The sequence below is a fragment of the Petromyzon marinus genome, chromosome 14 (assembly GCF_048934315.1).
Source record: "Petromyzon marinus isolate PM22_M1 ecotype Great Lakes invasive population chromosome 14, UKy_Petmar_22M1.pri1.0, whole genome shotgun sequence".
Lineage (NCBI taxonomy): Eukaryota > Metazoa > Chordata > Hyperoartia > Petromyzontiformes > Petromyzontidae > Petromyzon > Petromyzon marinus.
Window position 1 is genome coordinate 14,986,069 of NC_133680.1, and position 19,303 is coordinate 15,005,371.

Genomic DNA, 19,303 nt, shown 5'->3' on the forward strand with positions numbered 1-19,303 from the left:
TTCATCATCGCTTGCGGCTGTGGTTGGCATCGTCCCCCACTCCTCCTGATGTCGAGTGGAAATGGGCGAGATTTAGGATTGTGGCTCATGCAGCTGCAATGGCTGCATTGGGTAAATGGTCCAGACCTCCCCAGAGACCCTGGCTGACAGAAGAGGTGTACAGGCTAGCTAAGAAAAAGCGACAGGCCCACTCTAATCGTCTACAGTATCCAACGTCAGAGAATGAGGAGGCTCACCGCAGCCTTCACTCGGAGGTTCAGAGAGCCGTGAGGCGCTGCAAGGATGGATTCTGCCTCAGTGGCCCATGATCACAAATCGCTCTTGAATTCCATCAAAAAAGTAACTTTCAGCACCACACCTATTACCATAATTAGGGGAAAAAACGGTGATCCAATCTCCTACCCCCAGGAACAGGTTTGAAGATTTGCTAAGCATTTCTGTGAGGTCCTGGGGGAGGGTAAATCCCTCGGGCTGGAAAACATCATCGGGCAAAGTGGGGATGACCCTGCTGAGGCTGCGGTGCCTATAATATTGGAATAAGTCTCCCCCTGTGAGTGGCTAGCTGAGGTGCCATCTGTTGAGGAAGTACTGAAGGCGATCCAGAGTCTGAGACCAGGAAAGGCACCGGGCAGAGATGATCTCCCAAGCGAAATGCTAAGGGAGGGTGGCGTTTGTGCACAGACTGCCCTACATGACATCATAATAACAGTCTGGACCACTGGACGGGTTCTGCAGGATTGGAAATATGCCCTGGTGTGCCCCCTCTTTAAGAAGGGCGACCACACAGACTGTAACATCTACAGGGGCATCTCACTCCTCAGTGTGCTGGGAAAGGTCCTGGCAAGGATGTTTCCAGGCACGCTGAGGAGAGGCTTGCAAAGCCCCAATGTAGTTTCAGGAAAGGGTGGTCCTTCGCAGATGCCATATTTTCTCTCCGTCTGCTATAGCAGAGATGTAGGGAATTCCAATAAGACTTAAATCTCTGCTTTATTGACCTGGTCAAGACCTATGATACCATCAGTAGGCCTGGGCTCTGGGTTGTTCTTAATGCTTTCGGAGTCCCTGACACTCTGCTCACGATCATTAACGACCTTCATGATGGTGAGTGGGCCCGGGTAAAACTACGTGGCCGGGAGTCGAAGCCATTCCCTGTTCACCTTGTGGTGCGGCAGGGATGTCCTCTGTCTCCCACATTATTTAACATCTATTTCGAACACGTAGTTCATGAAGCCTTTTGCTGGCTCTACTGGAGGAATTTCCATCTGGTACAGAGGCAATGGGAGGATGATCGATGTCCAGGTGCAGTCAAGAGATGGCTCCCTATTGGTCAACCATGTTACGTATAATAAAGTATTAAAGCTTTCGTGACTGCACAAAATTACTCATTTGTTTTTTCGGTAAAGTCACGTATGTAGAAATACAATAAAATTATATTAAAACAAAAAACAATCACGACGTTTCGATCACAACGCAAGCGATCTTCATCAGGTGTCAAGAACAAATCACGGAGGTAAATACAACGAAAAGATGAGAGACGAGAATTCAACAAACCTGAAAAAACATTGTGAAGCACATCCAGTCAGGCCATCAACACAGTTAGACACTTCCTGGCAGACCACGAATTTCAGAAGAGTGTTAAATTTCGTGTTCAACCTTTGGATTGCACATACCAGCATAGATAGAATGAAAAAAAAATACGAGGTACACGGTCAGTAGAAATACATATACAAGTCCACCAAGAGGTAAGGAGGGAGGAAAGACGGACAGGGAGGCAGAGAGAGGGGGGGCGGGCGGAGGGATGAACAAAAGCTTAAATAGGAAATACGGTTGGAGGGGGGGAGGGGCCAGAGCGAGAGCGGCAGCTCAAACACGCACATCTTACACATACAAAACGGCAGCTCAAAAAAGTACCACCTCTTGTAAATACAAAACGGCAGCTCAAAAAATGACCAACTCTTGTGAATACAAAACGGCAGCTCAAAAAGGGCACATCATACACATAATTACAACGGTAACTTCCCCGTAGAAGTGTGATAATAAAGTATTAAAGCTTTCGTGACTGCACAAAATTACTCATTGGTTTTTTCGGTAAAGTCACGTATGTAGAAATAAAATTATATTAAAATATTATGTTAAAATATTATTTTATTGTATTTCTACATACTCCCAATTGGTGATGGGTAGTTGTGGAGAGAGTGGAGAGTTTCCCATGCCTGGGCAGTGTGCTCATGACTGGCTCCGGATTGACAGCAGAGGTCTCACTCCGAATCAGTCGAGCGGCATTATCTTTTCACTGGTTGCGTAACACTGTGTGGAAGCTACCTGGTCTGTCGCTCCGCACGAAGCTTCAGGTCTTCTCGGCCACAGTCATGCCCTCCCCTTTCTACGCTTGTGAAACGTGGACCCCCCTATTGGATCATCTTCGACGGTTAAAAACATTTAGGCTGGCCAGCCTACGATCCATGCTGGGTTTAACCAGGTTAGATTGTGTAAGAAGCTCACAAATCCTTAAAAAAGATCTGGACAAAGTCCCATCGGTGAGCTACTCCGGCAGTCAAGGCTGCGTTGGCTGGGTTATGTAGCCCGCATGCCCAGTCACCTCATACCTAAGCATCTTTTTTCGGGCCAGATAAAGGGGGCTAAACGGGCATGGCCTGGGCTAGAGAATAGATGGAGTGATGTGGTACAGGAGGATGTGGAGGTGAGTGGACTTGCTGATGACTGGTACCAGCGGTGTCAAGATTGGCCTCTGTGGAGGATGCTATTGGGCAATCTTGATTTGAAGCTTTCGTGACTGTAGGAATCCATACTCTTTGGTTCTTTGGGTAAAGTCACGTAGTTAAAAATAAAATAAAACAAATCACAACGTTTTTATTGCAACACAAGCATTCTTCATCAGGTGGGACAACCACAGCAAGAATAGAGGACATGAGGCCGGGGGGGGAAGTGGGTGGGGCTGGAAGTAGGAGGCTGGGAAAGCCAAGGATGCGGGGGGAAATTAACTCGGAAAAATAGACTAGTACCTGCCAGATATGATGGAAACAACCAAAAACAGTTAATAACATCCTTCCAATGATTGCTCAATTTGTATCCATCTTCTCAGTAGAAGTTATGTCTATGTTTATATATCTGGATGGCTTCATGAACAAACTTTTCATAGTAGCCCGAAGGTTTGCAGAGTACCTTGGTCTCAGAAAAAAACAATGTCATGCGAGCCCACAGCGTTACAACAATGGTCAGTCATGGCAGAGGTATTGGTTCTGCATGTTTCAGATCTGACTTGTGTTCGCGAACACGGTCCGAGACATGTCGTTTCGTTTCCCCAATGTAACTGCTACCACAGGAATGCTACGTTCTGCAAACAAAATGAAGGTACCCCCATGGGTTCCCCCTTATCACCAGTGATAGCGAATGTTTTCATGGAGAAATTTGAAACAGATGCCATCCAGACATCCACCTTACGTCCTTCCTTGTGGAAGAGATATGTAGATGACACTTTCGTCATTTGGCCACATGGCCTGCCAGCATGGAACCAATTTCTCAACCACATCAATTCCATCCATCCATCCATCAAATTCACCATGGAAGTGGAGAAGAATGGTAAGCTACCATTCCTGGATGTTTTGTTTGAGAAGAAACTTGACGGCTCGTTGGCACACTGTCTACAGGAAGGCCACCCAAACAGATTCCTATCTGAAACTTGATTCCCACCACCATCCGGCACAGAATAATTCCCTCATCAAAATACTACACCATACAGTGAGGGAAAAAAGTATTTGATCACCTGCTGATTTTGTTCATTTGCCCACTGACAAAGAAATGATCAGTCTAAAATTTTAATGGTAGGTTTGTTTGAACAGTGAGAGACAGACTAACAACAAAAAAATCCAGAATAACGCATGTCAAAAATGTTATAAATTCATTTGCATTTTAATGAGGGAAATAAGTGTTTGACCCCCTCTCAATCAGAAAGATTTCTGGCTCCCAGGTGTCTTTTATACAGTTAGCGAGCTGAGATTAGGAGCACACTCTTAAAGGGAGTGACCTACACAAGGCTGAAATGGGCTACAATTGCCAAGCAGCTTGGTGAGAAGGTGACAACAGTTGGTGCGATTATTCGCAAATGGAAAAAAACACAAAAGAACTGTCAATCTCCCTCGGCCTCGGTCTCTATGCAAGATCTCACCTCGTGGAGTTGCAATGATCATGAGAACGGTGAGGAATCAGCCCAGAACTACACGGGAGGATCTTGTCAATGATCTCAAGGCAGCTGGGACCATAGTCACCAAGAAAACAATTGGTAACACACTACCCCGTGAAGGACTGGAATCCTGCAGCGCCCACAAGGTCCCCCTGCTCAAGAAAACACATATACATGCCCGTCTGAAGTTTGCCAATGAACATCTGAATGATTCAGAGGACAACTGGGTTAACGTGTTGTGGTCAGATGAGACCAAAATAGAGCTCTTTGGCATTAAATCAACTCGCCGTGTTTGGAGGAGGAGGAATGCTGCCTATGACCAAAAGAACACCATCCCCACCGTCAAACATGGAGGTGGAAACATTATGCTTTGGGGATGTTTTTTCTGCTAAGCGGACAGGACAACTTCACCGCATCAAAGGGACGATGGACAGGACCATGTACCGTCAAATCTTGGGTGAGAACCTCCTTCCCTCAGCCAGGGTATTGAAACTGGGTCGTGGATGGGTATTCCAGCATGGCAATGACCCAAAACACACGGCCAAGGCAACAAAAGAGTGGCTCAAGAAGAAGCACATTAAGGTCCTGGAGTGGCCTAGCCAGTCTCCAGACCTTAATCCCATAGAAAATCTGTGGAGGGAGCTGAAGGTTCGAGTTACCAAACGTCAGCCTCGAAATCTTAATGACTTGGAGAAGATCTGCAAAGAGGAGTGGGACAAAATCCCTCCTGAGATGTGTGCAAACCTGGTGGCCAACTACAAGAAACGTCTGACCTCTGTGATTGCCAAGAAGGGTTTTGAAGTAGTGAGTGGAGTGAGTGAGTGAGTGTGTGCAGTGAGTGAGTGGAGTGAGTCTACAGTAGTATCTACTAAATGTATAATAGTATCTACCGACTACAGTAGTATCTACCCACTCTATAGTAATAACTACCGACTCTACAATAGTAACTACCGACTCTACAGTAGTAACTACTGACTCTACAGTAGTAACTACTAACTCTACAGGAGTATCTAGTGACTCCACAGTCGTGTCTAATGACTCTACAGGAGTAACTACTGATGCAACAGTAGTATCTACTGACTATAGTATCTATTGACTCTATAGCAGTATATACTGACTATGGCAGTATCTACTATCTCTATAATAGTATCTTCTGACTCTACAGTAGTATCTACCGACTCTACAGTAGTATCTACCAACTCTACCGTAGTATCTACCGACTCTATAGTAGTAACTACTAACTCTATAGTAGTTTATTGACATAGCACTAGCTGTTGTACAGCAGCTGCAACTGCAGGTGGGCACTTAGCACACACGCCGCTGAGCATATACGCGTGTCTGCTGGCAGCGCGGAGGAACTGGGGCAAGGGTCCCCGTAGACCTCGTGGGGAAGCCCCTGGAACCTTCTGGTGGGTTCGAGAAGGGAGGGGAATATAAGCAGTGGACAGCAAGAGCTCCAAGTTGCTGGTTCTGGCATTTTACTGTCTCGTCGTTGCTGTCGTTGTCACCACCCTCTACGGGGTCAACCAGAGTGCTATGGCCCGGGGCAACCCTGTCCCTGGGCTGACACTCTCCCGCTCCCCCTTGTGGGAGCCTGCGCTACTCGCTATGCGTGGTGCTCGTGCTATCCCAGTGCTCACCAAGCCCCGCTAGGGCTGGTACTACACCCACCTACAGGGTGTACGCGATGACGGTGCATTGCACACCATGCTTTACTAGAGCCGGCCTCACACAGCAACCCACCCGGTGCTGTCCGCGACGTAAGTACATCACACGCCATGGCCCTCCCGGGTCGGCACCATACAGTGACATCCCCGATGTCACTACAGTAGTATCTACTGACTATATAGTAGTAACTGCACACATTGGGGGGGGGGGGGCAGGACATCATACTGCTCAGGATTTATCTCAGCGTGTGGTTGTGCAGCAGTAACTATGCTTAATTTTTTTCTTTTTTGCATTTTTTCTTGCGAAGGAGAACCTCCCCCCTGTTGTCGCTCAGCAAGCTCGTTTACATTACTAGGGGTAACCCTGAGGCAGTGATTCCGCGCAAGCACAGATGCATGCTTTGGTGCCGCAATCAGCGTACATTGTTATAAAGTGTGATTTTATTAGTTTACATTTGACCGAGGGGAAAAAACAAATAGCGTGTTTTCGTCCGGGGGGCTTAGTGTGTTGTATCTGTGCACTTTGTTGAAATGTAATCCCAACAGTTTGTCAGTTAAGAGCGTTGCATGGATAGGCGTGCAGAGACAGACAGATGGAGCCAGACAGACAAAACATGACGTTTATAGGTAAGATATGGTCAACTTTTGTTCATTACACATTATTTTACCTGCATCTCCAACACATTGTTCCAATGTTGCCTCTTCTTCTGTTAAGTATCATTTTGATGGTGTTGTTCTTGTAACTGATGCACCACAGATATCCTTTGCTAGGTAGCAGGGTAATTGGCTAAACAACATTATCTATATAATAAATATTTCAGTCTATTCCTGTTTATATTACAGTGGGTCAATAAATGATTGATTAGCAATGCAAATAGCTGAGCCATCTTACACACCACTGTGCTGGTGACCTGTGCTGCAATGCTGAATCGATTGGCCCGTCTTGCCTGCTGCTGATTTTATCCTACCCTTTAAAAATGGAGTCGTACCATGTGAATGTGTGGATATGCCATGAAGACTAATGGGAGTTAAATAAAATCATTGAGGTGGAAGATTACAACCTTCACTCAGCCCACTCTGTTAAGTGAGAAATCACGGCTCATGCCATCAACCCGGTGGCCAAACATTGATCAACGATCGCCCGGTTTCCAGAGCAACAACAACTCAAGCCACCATAATTGCCCTCTTTTCCAGAGCCCTAATCACACTTTCAGTTCGGTCCTCCAATTCTATATTGAGGGTCTATACATTGGTGATTTTGTAGTGCCATTGATAGGCTGTATGTATATTCACTATTGTCCCTTACCTGCAGTAGCGGACATGTGTAAACAGGGGGTGGTAGACAGGCTAGGTGGGATGAGTCGGGCCCTTGGGCCACCAGGGACCCCAGACCCCAAGAGGGGGGCTGGGGGGATGCCGTCATGTTCCAGGGCCCCCTAGAGAGTTCCAGAAGGAAGGTGTGGCCAGGAGCGGAGAGACTCTGGAGCGAGTATAAAAGCCGGACCCCTGAACTGGTCTGGCAGTCCTTGTCCACCTGAAGACCCAAAGAGCTACCCTGAAGACTTGAAGAGAAGAGCCCAGTGGGCAGCACCCAAACCCCTGGCTAGGATCGGGTTCAGAACATAACCAGTGTAGGGTTAGTGCTATAACCAGAGTGAGGGCACATTCGCCCTCAGGGGCTACCTCCTTAGGGTACCGGGTGTAAGGGGGCGTTACCCCTTTGTGTTATATATCCATAGTTTGTAATAAACGTGATGCCTCTAAGGAACCGTCTCTCATATTGGACCCACTAAAATTTTAACAGCCACCAGATTATGTGGGGCTATAGATCAAATGAAGCCGATGGAGAAGACCTCATGGACTGGACTTCTCTGGTAGATCTGAACAGGTCTTTGATACGAAATAGCAAGCAATTGTCTACTCTGCTCACTGCAAAAGTCCCTTGACTTCCATGAAGCTTCTGGGCCACAAACCTGAAACTGCATCTTCCGGACAAAACATGACAGAAGGTGCAGATACAAATCGAAAGTTTAAAACTCTCCTGTGTGCATCTGGGATCACCCAGAACAGACCATGGAACATATATTGACTCAATGTGCTATTCAGAAATACGAAGGAGGCATCATCACTGCAATACACTTCTGACGCAATTATCTGGCTCAACCACCTCAATGTGAAAGTATAGTTATTACAATAAACCAACGTCAGCTTTACGAATAAGAAGATTCTCCAAACTGATTGGTGACTCTACGTGTATAAAATATGATCTGGCAATTCACTGCCATTAGGACCTTATATTTTTCAAACAATTATTACACTTTATTTTGCTATTTTGACGTAATACAGGTGTAGTGACAGGGTGCCGTCTGTTGACCAGGAGGGATAATTACAGGTATGGGTGCGCTATATAATAGCCAACCTTAAGGGGGGCATAACTGGGCTAAAGGTTAGAGGTGGGGATCAGTCGGGAAGCTCCAGGAAACTGCTCGAGAGTTCTAGAAGGGGGCGTGTCTAGGAGCATATAAGGGGGACGTAACCAGAGGTTCGGGGCTGTCGTGGGGGTTTGGGTCCTGGCTGCCATCGCTGTCTTCGTCGTCATCTCTTCTTCATCGTCCGGCAGTATGGCCGATCCGCTGTACCGCTCCCATCGTCGTCGTCGTCGCTGTATTAGTCAGTTTTATAGTTGGACGCCAGCGATGGGGCTGTATAAATTAATCAGCTATACGTTGCCCAGTATATATGTCGCTCAGTGATTGTACTTGTTAAGTGTGATAAATAAACAAGGAGCCCTCTACACGTCGTGTCTCGGAAGTCGCTCACTACTTAGGGGTAAATTTATGGGGAAACAAAACACTACGTGATCTTAACGTTTTGTTGGGTGTCATGACATGGCAATGTAGTATACGTGCTCTTTGCAGTTGCCATGGTTTGAAATATAGCTTCATAATGTGAACATTAACAATGTTTTTAGGGAAAACATTTAGGTTGTAATTGACAAATGTGTAATGTCACAATATTACATAATGAAAGTTTTTACTGCACAATTAAATTTGCATTGAAATGCTCCCTGTACAGAAATCGGGTGTCCAAAAGTGCCCTCAAGAAAACGAAGACAGCTCTCAATGTTGCAGATCAGGAGGGAAGGTATGAGATGAATTCTATTTCACCATGACAACAATTTTTATGACTTTGCAGCAAGGGAGGGGGGGAAATTCCGTATTTAAAAAAGTGTAGTGGCTGGACCCCCTGCAATGAGTCTTGGAACTCAGTAAGGTTGGACTGAGTAATAAAGCATAAGTGCAGTGTAATGTGGCCTTTTCAATATATGATTCTGTATGTATATGGATAATCATAAGCAATATTATTTCGTGATCCCAAACACTATGTGACCACGCCCGCTTCCAGACATTATACTGCCAAGCAGTGCAAGTCTTACAAAATACTTTACAAATGTTCACAAGTAATATATCAATGTGTGGTGATATTTAAAAACGCTGGTCAGCGTGGAAAAGTCGGCCAACATGTCCTCTTGAGAGTATTTCTAGAGTTCCGTCAAGTGGAGGATTTTTCATCAGGAAACCTCAGTATGCAATTGCAGGGCTGCGCCTAAAACCTAAAAACTTCGTTGCATGCTTGTAATTGTTACTTTATATTTTTCTAGCGGAAAAATACACTCAAGAATTTCGCAAATGCTGCGTGGATGGTTTGAAGATGAGCCCCACTGGCCAGGGATGTGAAGAACGTCTGAAGCGTATCACAGGCCCAAAGGAATGTGTTGATGCCTTTCTTCAGTGTTGCAAGAAAGCAGAAGAGTACAGGAAATCCGAAAGCATCGGTGTCCAGGGCATTTTGAGGCGGAGTAAGATTCACACATGCCAAAGCACACCGGACAAAACGGTCATTCTGGTAGACCAAGCCTTCAACATGGGCAGATGAATAAATAGGTGAAGTTCATGGGAACATCAACCATGGTAGTAGCGATAGAATAGTGATAAGGAGGCGACTGACCACTGGTGAGGGAGTGGCTGTACTGAGTCGGTGGGTGCAGTGGGTGCTGCATCATCAGTCACCGTGAGTGCTTTGCCGTGAATTCAATCAAATGCAGTGAAGTAGGAACTTGTTCTCTTAGCATTTATCAATTATGATCTTGAATCTTATTTTTTTGTATAAACTTTCAATTATTTGATATCTGCATTATGGGGTGACTCATGTAAACCTAGAACACAGAAAATGGCATTGGTTTTGCAGTGATTGTGTCATTATGTGTAGTTTGTTTATATTTTCCCTGTTCTGCTGAGTGAAAGTGAGGGTGGAGTTTGTATGTTCTCACCCTGTTCTACAGAGTTAAAGTGAGTGTGGAGTTTCTATTTTTTCATGTTGTTCTGTGGAGTGAAAGTGAGTGCGTGGAGTTTATCTTCTCTCACTTCTGCAGAGTGAAAATGAGTGTATGTGGTTTATATGGTCTCACCCTAGTCTGCATGGGTTTCTCTTGGTTTTCCAATTTGCACATAAAACGTAAAACACATACATTATAACTGCTATTAGCCAAAATATTTCACTGCTGAAAAATTACTTACGGATTACTTATTTGGGTTTACACACAGCAGCAACATTGCCCCCAACTGCGAAAACTTGGCAGGACCCTTCTGAGTTAATATTATTTGGCTTGATACATTTCTACTTCGTTGAACTATAATTTGTGGCCAGGTCGCCCCTGAAAATAAGCTATCTAGACCTTATACGATAAAATAAAATAAAAATAGTAGTAGTTACAGGCATGGGATTGGAATATTTTCAACATATAGATGTTCATTTCAACTTTATTTCCCTGCTCAAGTGGAATTTACTCTGTTTGTTTCATGAATTTGACCATAACAGTTATGTGGGGGCTACCGTCCCCCGCCATCACCGCAGTGTCGGGGCCGTTGCTCCCCGACTCCTGCGTTCTATTCATACCACTACCCCCCGGCTGCTCTGTCGGGTCCAGGCTACCGACCCCCAATCCCTCGCCCCCCTGTGCCCCTGACTGTGTTGTTGACCGCGTAAGCATGTTTCAATCAGTGAGGCCACCTGCTCTACGCTTACGACGCGCTACGCTGTTCAGTGGCGGCGTGCCGCGGTGAGCACGCTCGCAAAGTAAAACCCCGTCCCGTACGTGAACAAACAGGTGCGGCGCGCCGACACGTGATTCCCTCACACACACGCTTCACGCGCTCAGGCAATAACAAACACGACGCTGCTACCTGCTGAGCCCCGTGCACCAATCACACGCGAGGTAGTGGGGGGCAGGGGTGGGAGGCCGCGCAAATACACGCACGCCAGGCGCTTAGCTCGCTACCTCGCTATTAGACAATCGCGCAGGCGCGCGACCGCAACACAGTCACACAGGCACACGAGCGCTAAGCACTACTGTAAGCAATCACACAGGTACGCGAGCACTGAACACCACCGAAAATAGTCGCGTAGGCACGCGCACGCTGAACACCACCGAAAATAGTTGCATAGGCACGCGGGCGCTAAACACTACTGTAAACAATCGTACAGGTACGCGAACACCAAGCACGCTCTACCCTCCTCTTCACGCTCCCAAAGACCACACGACACAGTTTATCCCCCTACTCATTATTTTATTAATCGTGAGTAACCCGTTAAACTACGCGTAATTGTGTGAGTCAGCAGGCCCTCCTAGCCTATCCTTCGGGAATCCTAGGCTCAATTTATCCTGCCTATTGCTCCGCTCTCTACCATCGATTAAATCGTTCACACTCACCTCTCTCTTACTTACGCTTACTTCCACTCTGCTGCGCTGAGAGCTGTAGATGGGTGAGGCTGTGGGTCGTCTCCATAGAGGGTTCAGCCTGGCTGCGCTGGAGCTCGTCACACGGACGTCTTGAACGGCTGACTCTCCTGCTCCGTGGACCGTGATGATTTGAAGAACTCTGGTCTTCGCTACGCTAAGCCTCCGTATTTTATCCACCCGATCGCAAAGGCTTTTCGTGGTGCTTTCGTTTGTCCACCCGTGCCCTTTGTCCAATCGGAAGCCGAGTTATTCTTGTCCCTTTCACATTCGGGTCTATAATCTTACCTATAACAAAAAGGCATTCAGATGCTTCCGTACCCGTGCCGCCCTGTCCAATCGGAGGCTGAGTTATTCTCGTCTCTTTCACATTCGGATCCGTAATCTTACCTATAACAAAAGCGTTCCGCTGTTCCCACACCCTGTGCTGCCTTGTCCATTCAGATTTCGGAATGCTCCTGTCCTGTTGTTATTGGGGTCCCTAATTCTACCTATAACAAAGGCGTACCACTGTTCCCACGCCCCGTGCCGTGTGTGTGATTTCATCCGCAGTGGCTTTACCGCCCCTGTCGTAATCATGCCATTATATTAACGGGTCACGGCGCCGCGGTGCGGGCCAGCCTCAGTGGTAGGTCACCCAATTTCCCGGCCGCAGGAAACCATGAAGCTTGATCCCATTAGGGGCTTCTGGATAAAAACCCGTCGGCCAGGTGACCTTCCCTCCCGGCTCTACTTGGGGTGTGTGTGCGTTTGTGCGGGGGGTGGGGGGGTGGGGGGGGCGGCGAGGGCGTGCCGCATCGGCGTTGTCACCCCCCGGTGGTGGTGTCACGGTGGTGGGTACGGCCCCCGACGGAGCTGCTTCGCTGCGGCGGCACCACAGTTATTGGTAAAATCTAAATTTGAAGTTTTCATGTCTATAGGGATCCATACTCTTTGGTTATATCGGTAAAGTCACGTAGGTATAAAATAACATAAGTTATTGGTAAATTGTACGTAATATTTCACGTCTTATTGTACTTTCAACGTGTGAAGAAGATGACATTTACTTGCCTTTACTTTCAGATAATTTTATGGAATTGGATTTGATGAATGAAGATGATGTTAATATGAGGTCATACTTTCCTCAAAGCTGGGGCTGGAATAAATACAAAATTCCTGCAAGCGGGTAAGCCTCATATTGCCTGAACACGTAGGTCAAGGAGTTTTATATATATACATAAAATGCAAATTGACCAAGATAAATTATAATGAAACTAGAAAACATTCATTTATTGTCGATAATATTCAGTTAAAATTGTATTGTTTGTTCCTATATATTTAAGATGTCTCAAGTGACATGTTTATTCTGACATATATCTCACTGCTAACTTTGGTTTGAGAATTCACGCAACTTATACTGTAATTAGAAAGTATAATAAATGGCACGTCATTTAACGCTTGTGCACGTGACTATGAGGCTTTGTTGGATCGTGGAGTGTCTTAACGATACATTTTGGCCAGATCATTATTATGTCTTACTCAAAATTGTATTACGAATCATAATAGTTTTAACACCATCTTTATGAGCACTGAATTAATCCAAATTCACAATCTAAAATGACACAAATTACCTATGTAATTAAGACGGTACAGTATAGAGACTGTGGAAATAACTTATCCATTGAAATTGTCTTTTATTTTTAGAAAACATCCTCAGATTAGGTTACAATTACCAGATACCATAACCACCTGGAACATGCAGGCCGTGAGCATCTCTAAGACTAGAGGTACGTTTATTCCTTTGTGTACTCTTTCAAATAATTTTGGGCCAAATTAGCTAATTTTTGAAGTCACCTTTACAAGTAAAAATTCAGATTGAGGTCTTTATTCTTAGTTGCAGCTCTGGCTTGAATTCTAATGATTCTGCTCGGACATGAGCCACTGAATTGCTTTCAGATCCACATGAGCAGGTCAGTAGCTCAGTTGCTCATGTGGCTTGGCTAAGGCTCGTCTCAACCAAATCATGTTAAGCATGGCTTTGAGCCAGCTCACTTGAGTCAGAGCTAAGCCTTAGCAAAGGCATGCCCTTCGCCTTTCGTTTTCTGACAGACTTTTTCCCTAGTGCCAATTTAGCTCATTTTGAGTGATAGCTGTCTCGACTGGTGAACCGTAACAGGAGGATGGGCATAACCAGGGCATGGTTTGGGGTGCAGCCTTGATGTGATAGTATAGTGAGCTAAGCGATGCATGTCGCCCATTGACATGATCTAGTTGTAGCGCATTTTCCACTTGTCGTGGTTCGTGGTCCCAATCTGGAAGGTTGGGGGGTGAATTAATTATGTATTACATGCTGTTCGCTCACAGGGGATATTGAGATCTTGTAACCACATTCTAATAGACCATTATGTGTTGGCGTCCCGGTTCAAATTTACCAAGTACAAAACATTACAATGCAACTTACTCAATTGGGATTACATGTGCAGATAATCGTCCTCTACTAGCAGACTAATGCCACACAGGGACAAATGCCGTTGTACAGGTTTGAGATATAAGTCTCTGATTAGAATGTAAATCACTTTGAGACACCCCATGTAAAGGGCGCACAATCAAACATATAATTATCATTATAATGGGGATTGTATACTGCTCATTATACATTTCTGACAGTTTGTTTCGGTGTCATCTGTACTTTGCTTGCTTCTGTCTTGCAGGAATGTGTCTAGCAGACCCATTGTTACTGGTTTCTACCAAAGATTTCTTCATCAAACTTCACTTGCCCTACTCGGTGAAACGAGGCGAGCAAACGGAAATACGGGTCATTCTTTACAACTACATAGACGGATCCTTAACGGTCAGCACTACCCCCACACACACAGAATATGAATGAATTTTTTTTTTATTTCAATTCAATGCGAGCCCGGTACAAAGCACCGATCACGAAATAAGGTGGAACATAAATCCCGTAAGCAAAGCCTGAGATCAATGCAGCATAGTTTGGTGAATAAGGGCAGATTGGGGCCACTGTCCTACCCAGGTGGGAGCCTCTAGCAGAGAAGTGAAACTTTATATGGGAGGAAGGTAGAAGATAACAAACATAAAAGGGAAGAAGGGGGGTGGGAGAGAGAGGGTGTGGAGGGGACAGGGGGGAGAAAATGGCTGGGGGGAAAAGGGAACGGCGTGTAACAAAGCACCACAAGTTAAATCATTTTACACGTTACGTGTGATGTTGTGAACTTACGTTCCTCTGAGAAATAATATGTTCCTGCCAGTTTCCAGAAATGGGGGTCAGTCCCACTAGGACACCCGTCCCCTCTACCCAACCTAACCCCCCCATGTGCCTCATTTTAGGCTCTGTAAAAATGGGGATCATCTGGCTTCAAACTCCGGATCTCTGCTTTTTAAGCAAGGGCAAGGAGGAAGTTATGCCATTTTGTCCATGAGGGGAGTTCATACTCTTTCAAATTGGCCACAATGACCTTCCTGGCCATAACGCTGAATGTTTGTAATAAGGCGTGCTGATGTTTCGACAGAGCGCCAGGTTTCAGGTCCCACATAGTGGTTTCGATTGAAGGAGAGAGATTGTTGCCACAGATCTTATTGAAAAAGTCCATAATGTCCCAATAAAGTTTAACTGTGTCTGAGCAAAGCCAGGTGTGGAAAGACAATTGGACCATGCCTGGAGGACATCTGGGGCAATCCCGGGGAAACATCTATTAATTTTCTCTATTCTCGTTGATCATGTAAGCACCATGCCTATATATAAATTAGATAAGCCTAAGCAGTAAAATCTTGGGCCAAATTGAGCTCGCCACATTTGGGTCCACTTGTGTTGGGGGACATTGTAAAGGCAGTAGCATGCTCCAAAGCTTCCTAGTAATAGGTCTGGTGCGTGCATAACCTCATCAGGGTCTAGAATGAACTGACTTAGTATTGGGGCATGGTCACAGAGTTGCATGTCCAAAATCCTGGCCTTCATGTATTGTGGTAGAAGCAGTTCAGAAATGAGGTCAGAAGTCCACGGGAAGAGGTGAGTCCCATCCAAAAGCCCAGGGGACGGAGAAGAGCACCAGGCTCCCTGGAACAGGGGCTGCCATGCAAAAGAAAACATTGGAATGTAAAAAAAAAACTAACTGGGAAAGAATTGGGTGTGTTGTAGAGATGTATCAAGATGCGTGAGGGGGAGGGGGGGTCCCCCATCTCTTCCCTGCTCCCAACACTGCAGGGACACGTCAAATGTATAATTATCACTTAACTATAATTTCCCCATCTCCTTCCTGCGATTTCGCCGCCCCCCCACCCATGCACCCCATGGCTCCCTCGGCCGAGGCAAGATCCAGGGCACTGCGCCAGGTTACGCCGCACGTAGGCAAATCCGCACGAGCACGAACAGACATCTAACATCGGCGACTCAAGTGACCCTAATACTGTGCTAATCATGCGCAGGCAAAGCACCAAGGAGTGAAGAGCAGGGGACTCAAGCGCTGAACACCACCACCAAGTGCTGAATGTGCCACCACGTGTTAATTATGCAGTGAGGAAAATCCAGGCAAAGGGGGTGAGAGGGGAGTGTGAAGAGGGAGATGTCACGACTGAGTCTGGGGAATGGGGCGATGACGTCCTTTTCTGGGTGCAAGTTCTAAACTAGGCTTTGCCTGGGGAAAAAACTAATATATTTCAAAACTTGTATCCTCTTAAAAAACATAACATATACGTACACAAATACGAATATAAAAAGTGCCTCCTTAGCCCGTGCGGCTACATTGCCTGCAGTTTCTAGCTTGTCTTTATGCACACTGTTCAGGATTTTCCTCAGCCTGTACTGCTGCAGGAGTGACTGTGCAGCCTCTAGGCTTGTATCCATGCACAATGTTCATCGTGTTTCCGAAGCATGTGCTGCTGCAGTAGTGACTGTAGAGGCCGTGATGGCGGGGAGGAGGTCGTGATGGCATGGAGGAGGCCGTGATGGCGTGGAGGAGGCCGTGATGGCGTGGAGGAGGCCGTGATGGCATGGAGGAGGCCGTGATGGCGGGGAGGAGGCCGTGATGGCGGGGAGGAGGCCGTGATGGCGAGGAGGAGGCCGTGATGGCGGGGAGGAGGCCGTGATGGCGGGGAGGAGGCCGTGATGGCGGGGAGGAGGCCGTGATGGCGGGGAGGAGGCCGTGATGGCGGGGAGGAGGCCGTGATGGCGGGGAGGAGGCCGTGATGGCGGGGAGGAGGCCGTGATGACGTGGAGGAGGCCGTGATGGCGTGGAGGAGGCCGTGATGGCGGGGAGGAGGCCGTGATGGCGGGGAGGAGGCCGTGATGGCGGGGAGGAGGCCGTGATGGCGGGGAGGAGGCCGTGATGGCGTGGAGGAGGCCGTGATGGCGGGGAGGAGGCCGTGATGGCGGGGAGGAGGCCGTGATGGCGGGGAGGAGGCCGTGATGGCGGGGAGGAGGCCGTGATGGCGGGGAGGAGGCCGTGATGGCGTGGAGGAGGCCGTGATGGCGGGGAGGAGGCCGTGATGGCGGGGAGTAGGCCCTGATGGCGGGGAGGAGACCCTGATGGCGGGGAGGAGACCCTGATGGCGGGGAGGAGGCCGTGATGGTGTGGAGGAGGCCGTGATGGCGTGGAGGAGGCCGTGATGGCGGGGAGGAGGCCGTGATGGCGGGGAGGAGGCCGTGATGGCGGGGAGGAGGCCGTGATGGCGGGGAGGAGGCCGTGATGGTGTGGAGGAGGCCGTGATGGCGGGGAGGAGGCCGTGATGACAGGGAGGATGCCGTGATGCACTCACTCATCTTACACTGACTCACTCACACATCATACACTGACTCACTCACACATCATACACTCACTCACACAACCACTGACCCATTCACTCATCATACGCTGACTCACTCACACATCATACACTGACTTACTCATCATACGCTGACTCACACATCATACACTCACTCACATTACCACTGACTCACTCACACATCATACACTGGGAGTGTCATGCTGCCAGCTATATCTGCAAGTTTGGTCGTACATGTTATGTATATCGTTTATTATTAAATTAGAATCACAGTTCCCATGATTACTGTTGTTACATTGTTTTAATAGCTTTATTTTGGTGATTTCGAAAACATATGGTTAAGCCATGTTTCTTGTGGAAGTGCAGAGTTGGCCTGATAACTTTAATCTAAATTGTCTTATGGTTGTTATTGTTTGACTTGCATCACACCGGGATTTTTGCACAGCGTTGTAATACGGTCTTTTTTTTCTGGAAGATTTGCTGGTTTATCCAGGATGTTTCTGTTGCACTTCGTTGCTTTAAGATGTTCTCTGTTCACATTTTGTTCATTGCGGTTGCACCCGACTCAAGACCTGCATGGCTCACAGGGCTGTACCTAATAAATGAAACTTGAAACTCTGGCTTCTCTCCATGCACGCTGCTCTGGAGTTTTCCTTGGCACATGCTGCTGAGGTGCATTCCTTGTTTGTTTGCTGTTGAGACAGCCTCGACTCCACTGCTTGTTTTGCACGCCAGAGTGCCACTGTTTTGTCTTGGAGAGGCTTGATTTTTTTCTTTTTGTATTTTTCTGGAAACAACATTAATAAGTATTTCATGTGAACCTTCCATCGCTAAGCAAGCATTTTTGCGTTGCTAGGGAAAACTGTGAGTTGGAGTTCTGCGCACTCGCAGATGTCTGCTTTGGCAGTGGCTCTAATTTATTATTACGATCAGCATGCATTCTGCAGAGATTGAGTTCATAGTTTAGATTGCACTAAGGGCAAAAAAATAGCAAGTGTTCATCTGGGGGCTTAGTTAATTGTATTTGTCTACTTAGTTAACATTTTCAACCTAATAGTTTGTACACTAAAAGCGTTACAAGGAAGACAGACACAGACAGAGTGAGGGACGAAAAATGACTTATAGATAGGGAGGAAGGGCCCAATAATGGGGTGGGAGGGGGAAAAATGGGGGAGGGGAGAGACATAGGTTTGGTCAAGAGAGGAGAAAAGGAAAATAGATGAGAAAAACTGCAATGGCAGTGCTCCGTTCTGCTGCACGAAGGAGACACGTCACCCGGCACCGACGATGCAGACCCAATTGGGCCTGCGCCTCATGCCGGTGGGGTTCTTATTCCTGATAGTGAGCTCATAGTTGTCCTCCATTCCTTTTCAGGCCCTGCAGAATCTCCTGCACCTCTTTGTTTCCCATGTCACCCAGTGCAAGGAAGTAAAGCCTTCTCTCCCTGATGTGGCTTGCAGCTTAGCTGGGTAGAGTGACTGTGATCATATCCCAGCTCTCCCCACCAGGTCCCTGTCCAGAGGCAGAACAAGGTATATTCTCTTGGCATCTGCCAGAGTTAAGTCGGCATGATAAAGACCCGATTACCCTCCAGTGAAGTGCCCTTCCTTCTTGCCATCCTTACTGCCTTCAATGCCTCAGTGGCGCCGTGGCGGATCGCAAACAGGATCAGCAGGGGGCGCGGTCCAAGTTGTTGTTCTCCATCAAGTCCCTCCCGGCTCTTTCAAACCTGGTACGCTTGCACAATCCACTGTGGCTTACCAGGTTGTGTGTCCAAAGATTCCGGGATTCGAATCCATTCAGGTTGATTTTCAGAACAGAGATAAGGGCTAGTTGTCATCAATTATCTCCGGAAGACCTTGAGTTGACAATCCAGCCCCT

The 19,303-nt window shown here is 47.0% G+C and overlaps 1 protein-coding gene across 1 annotated transcript in view; it reads left to right on the top strand.

Moving 5' to 3' along the window:
* Nucleotides 1-19,303, top strand: part of LOC116942275 (complement C3-like) — a 329,249-nt gene that overhangs the window by 127,264 nt on the left and 182,682 nt on the right. Inside the window, exons 16-20 of the mRNA XM_076066949.1 lie at nucleotides 8,944-9,012; nucleotides 9,530-9,727; nucleotides 12,728-12,830; nucleotides 13,349-13,431; nucleotides 14,356-14,495. Coding sequence (XP_075923064.1) covers nucleotides 8,944-9,012; nucleotides 9,530-9,727; nucleotides 12,728-12,830; nucleotides 13,349-13,431; nucleotides 14,356-14,495 — 593 coding nt within the window. The remainder of the gene's footprint in view (nucleotides 1-8,943; nucleotides 9,013-9,529; nucleotides 9,728-12,727; nucleotides 12,831-13,348; nucleotides 13,432-14,355; nucleotides 14,496-19,303) is intronic.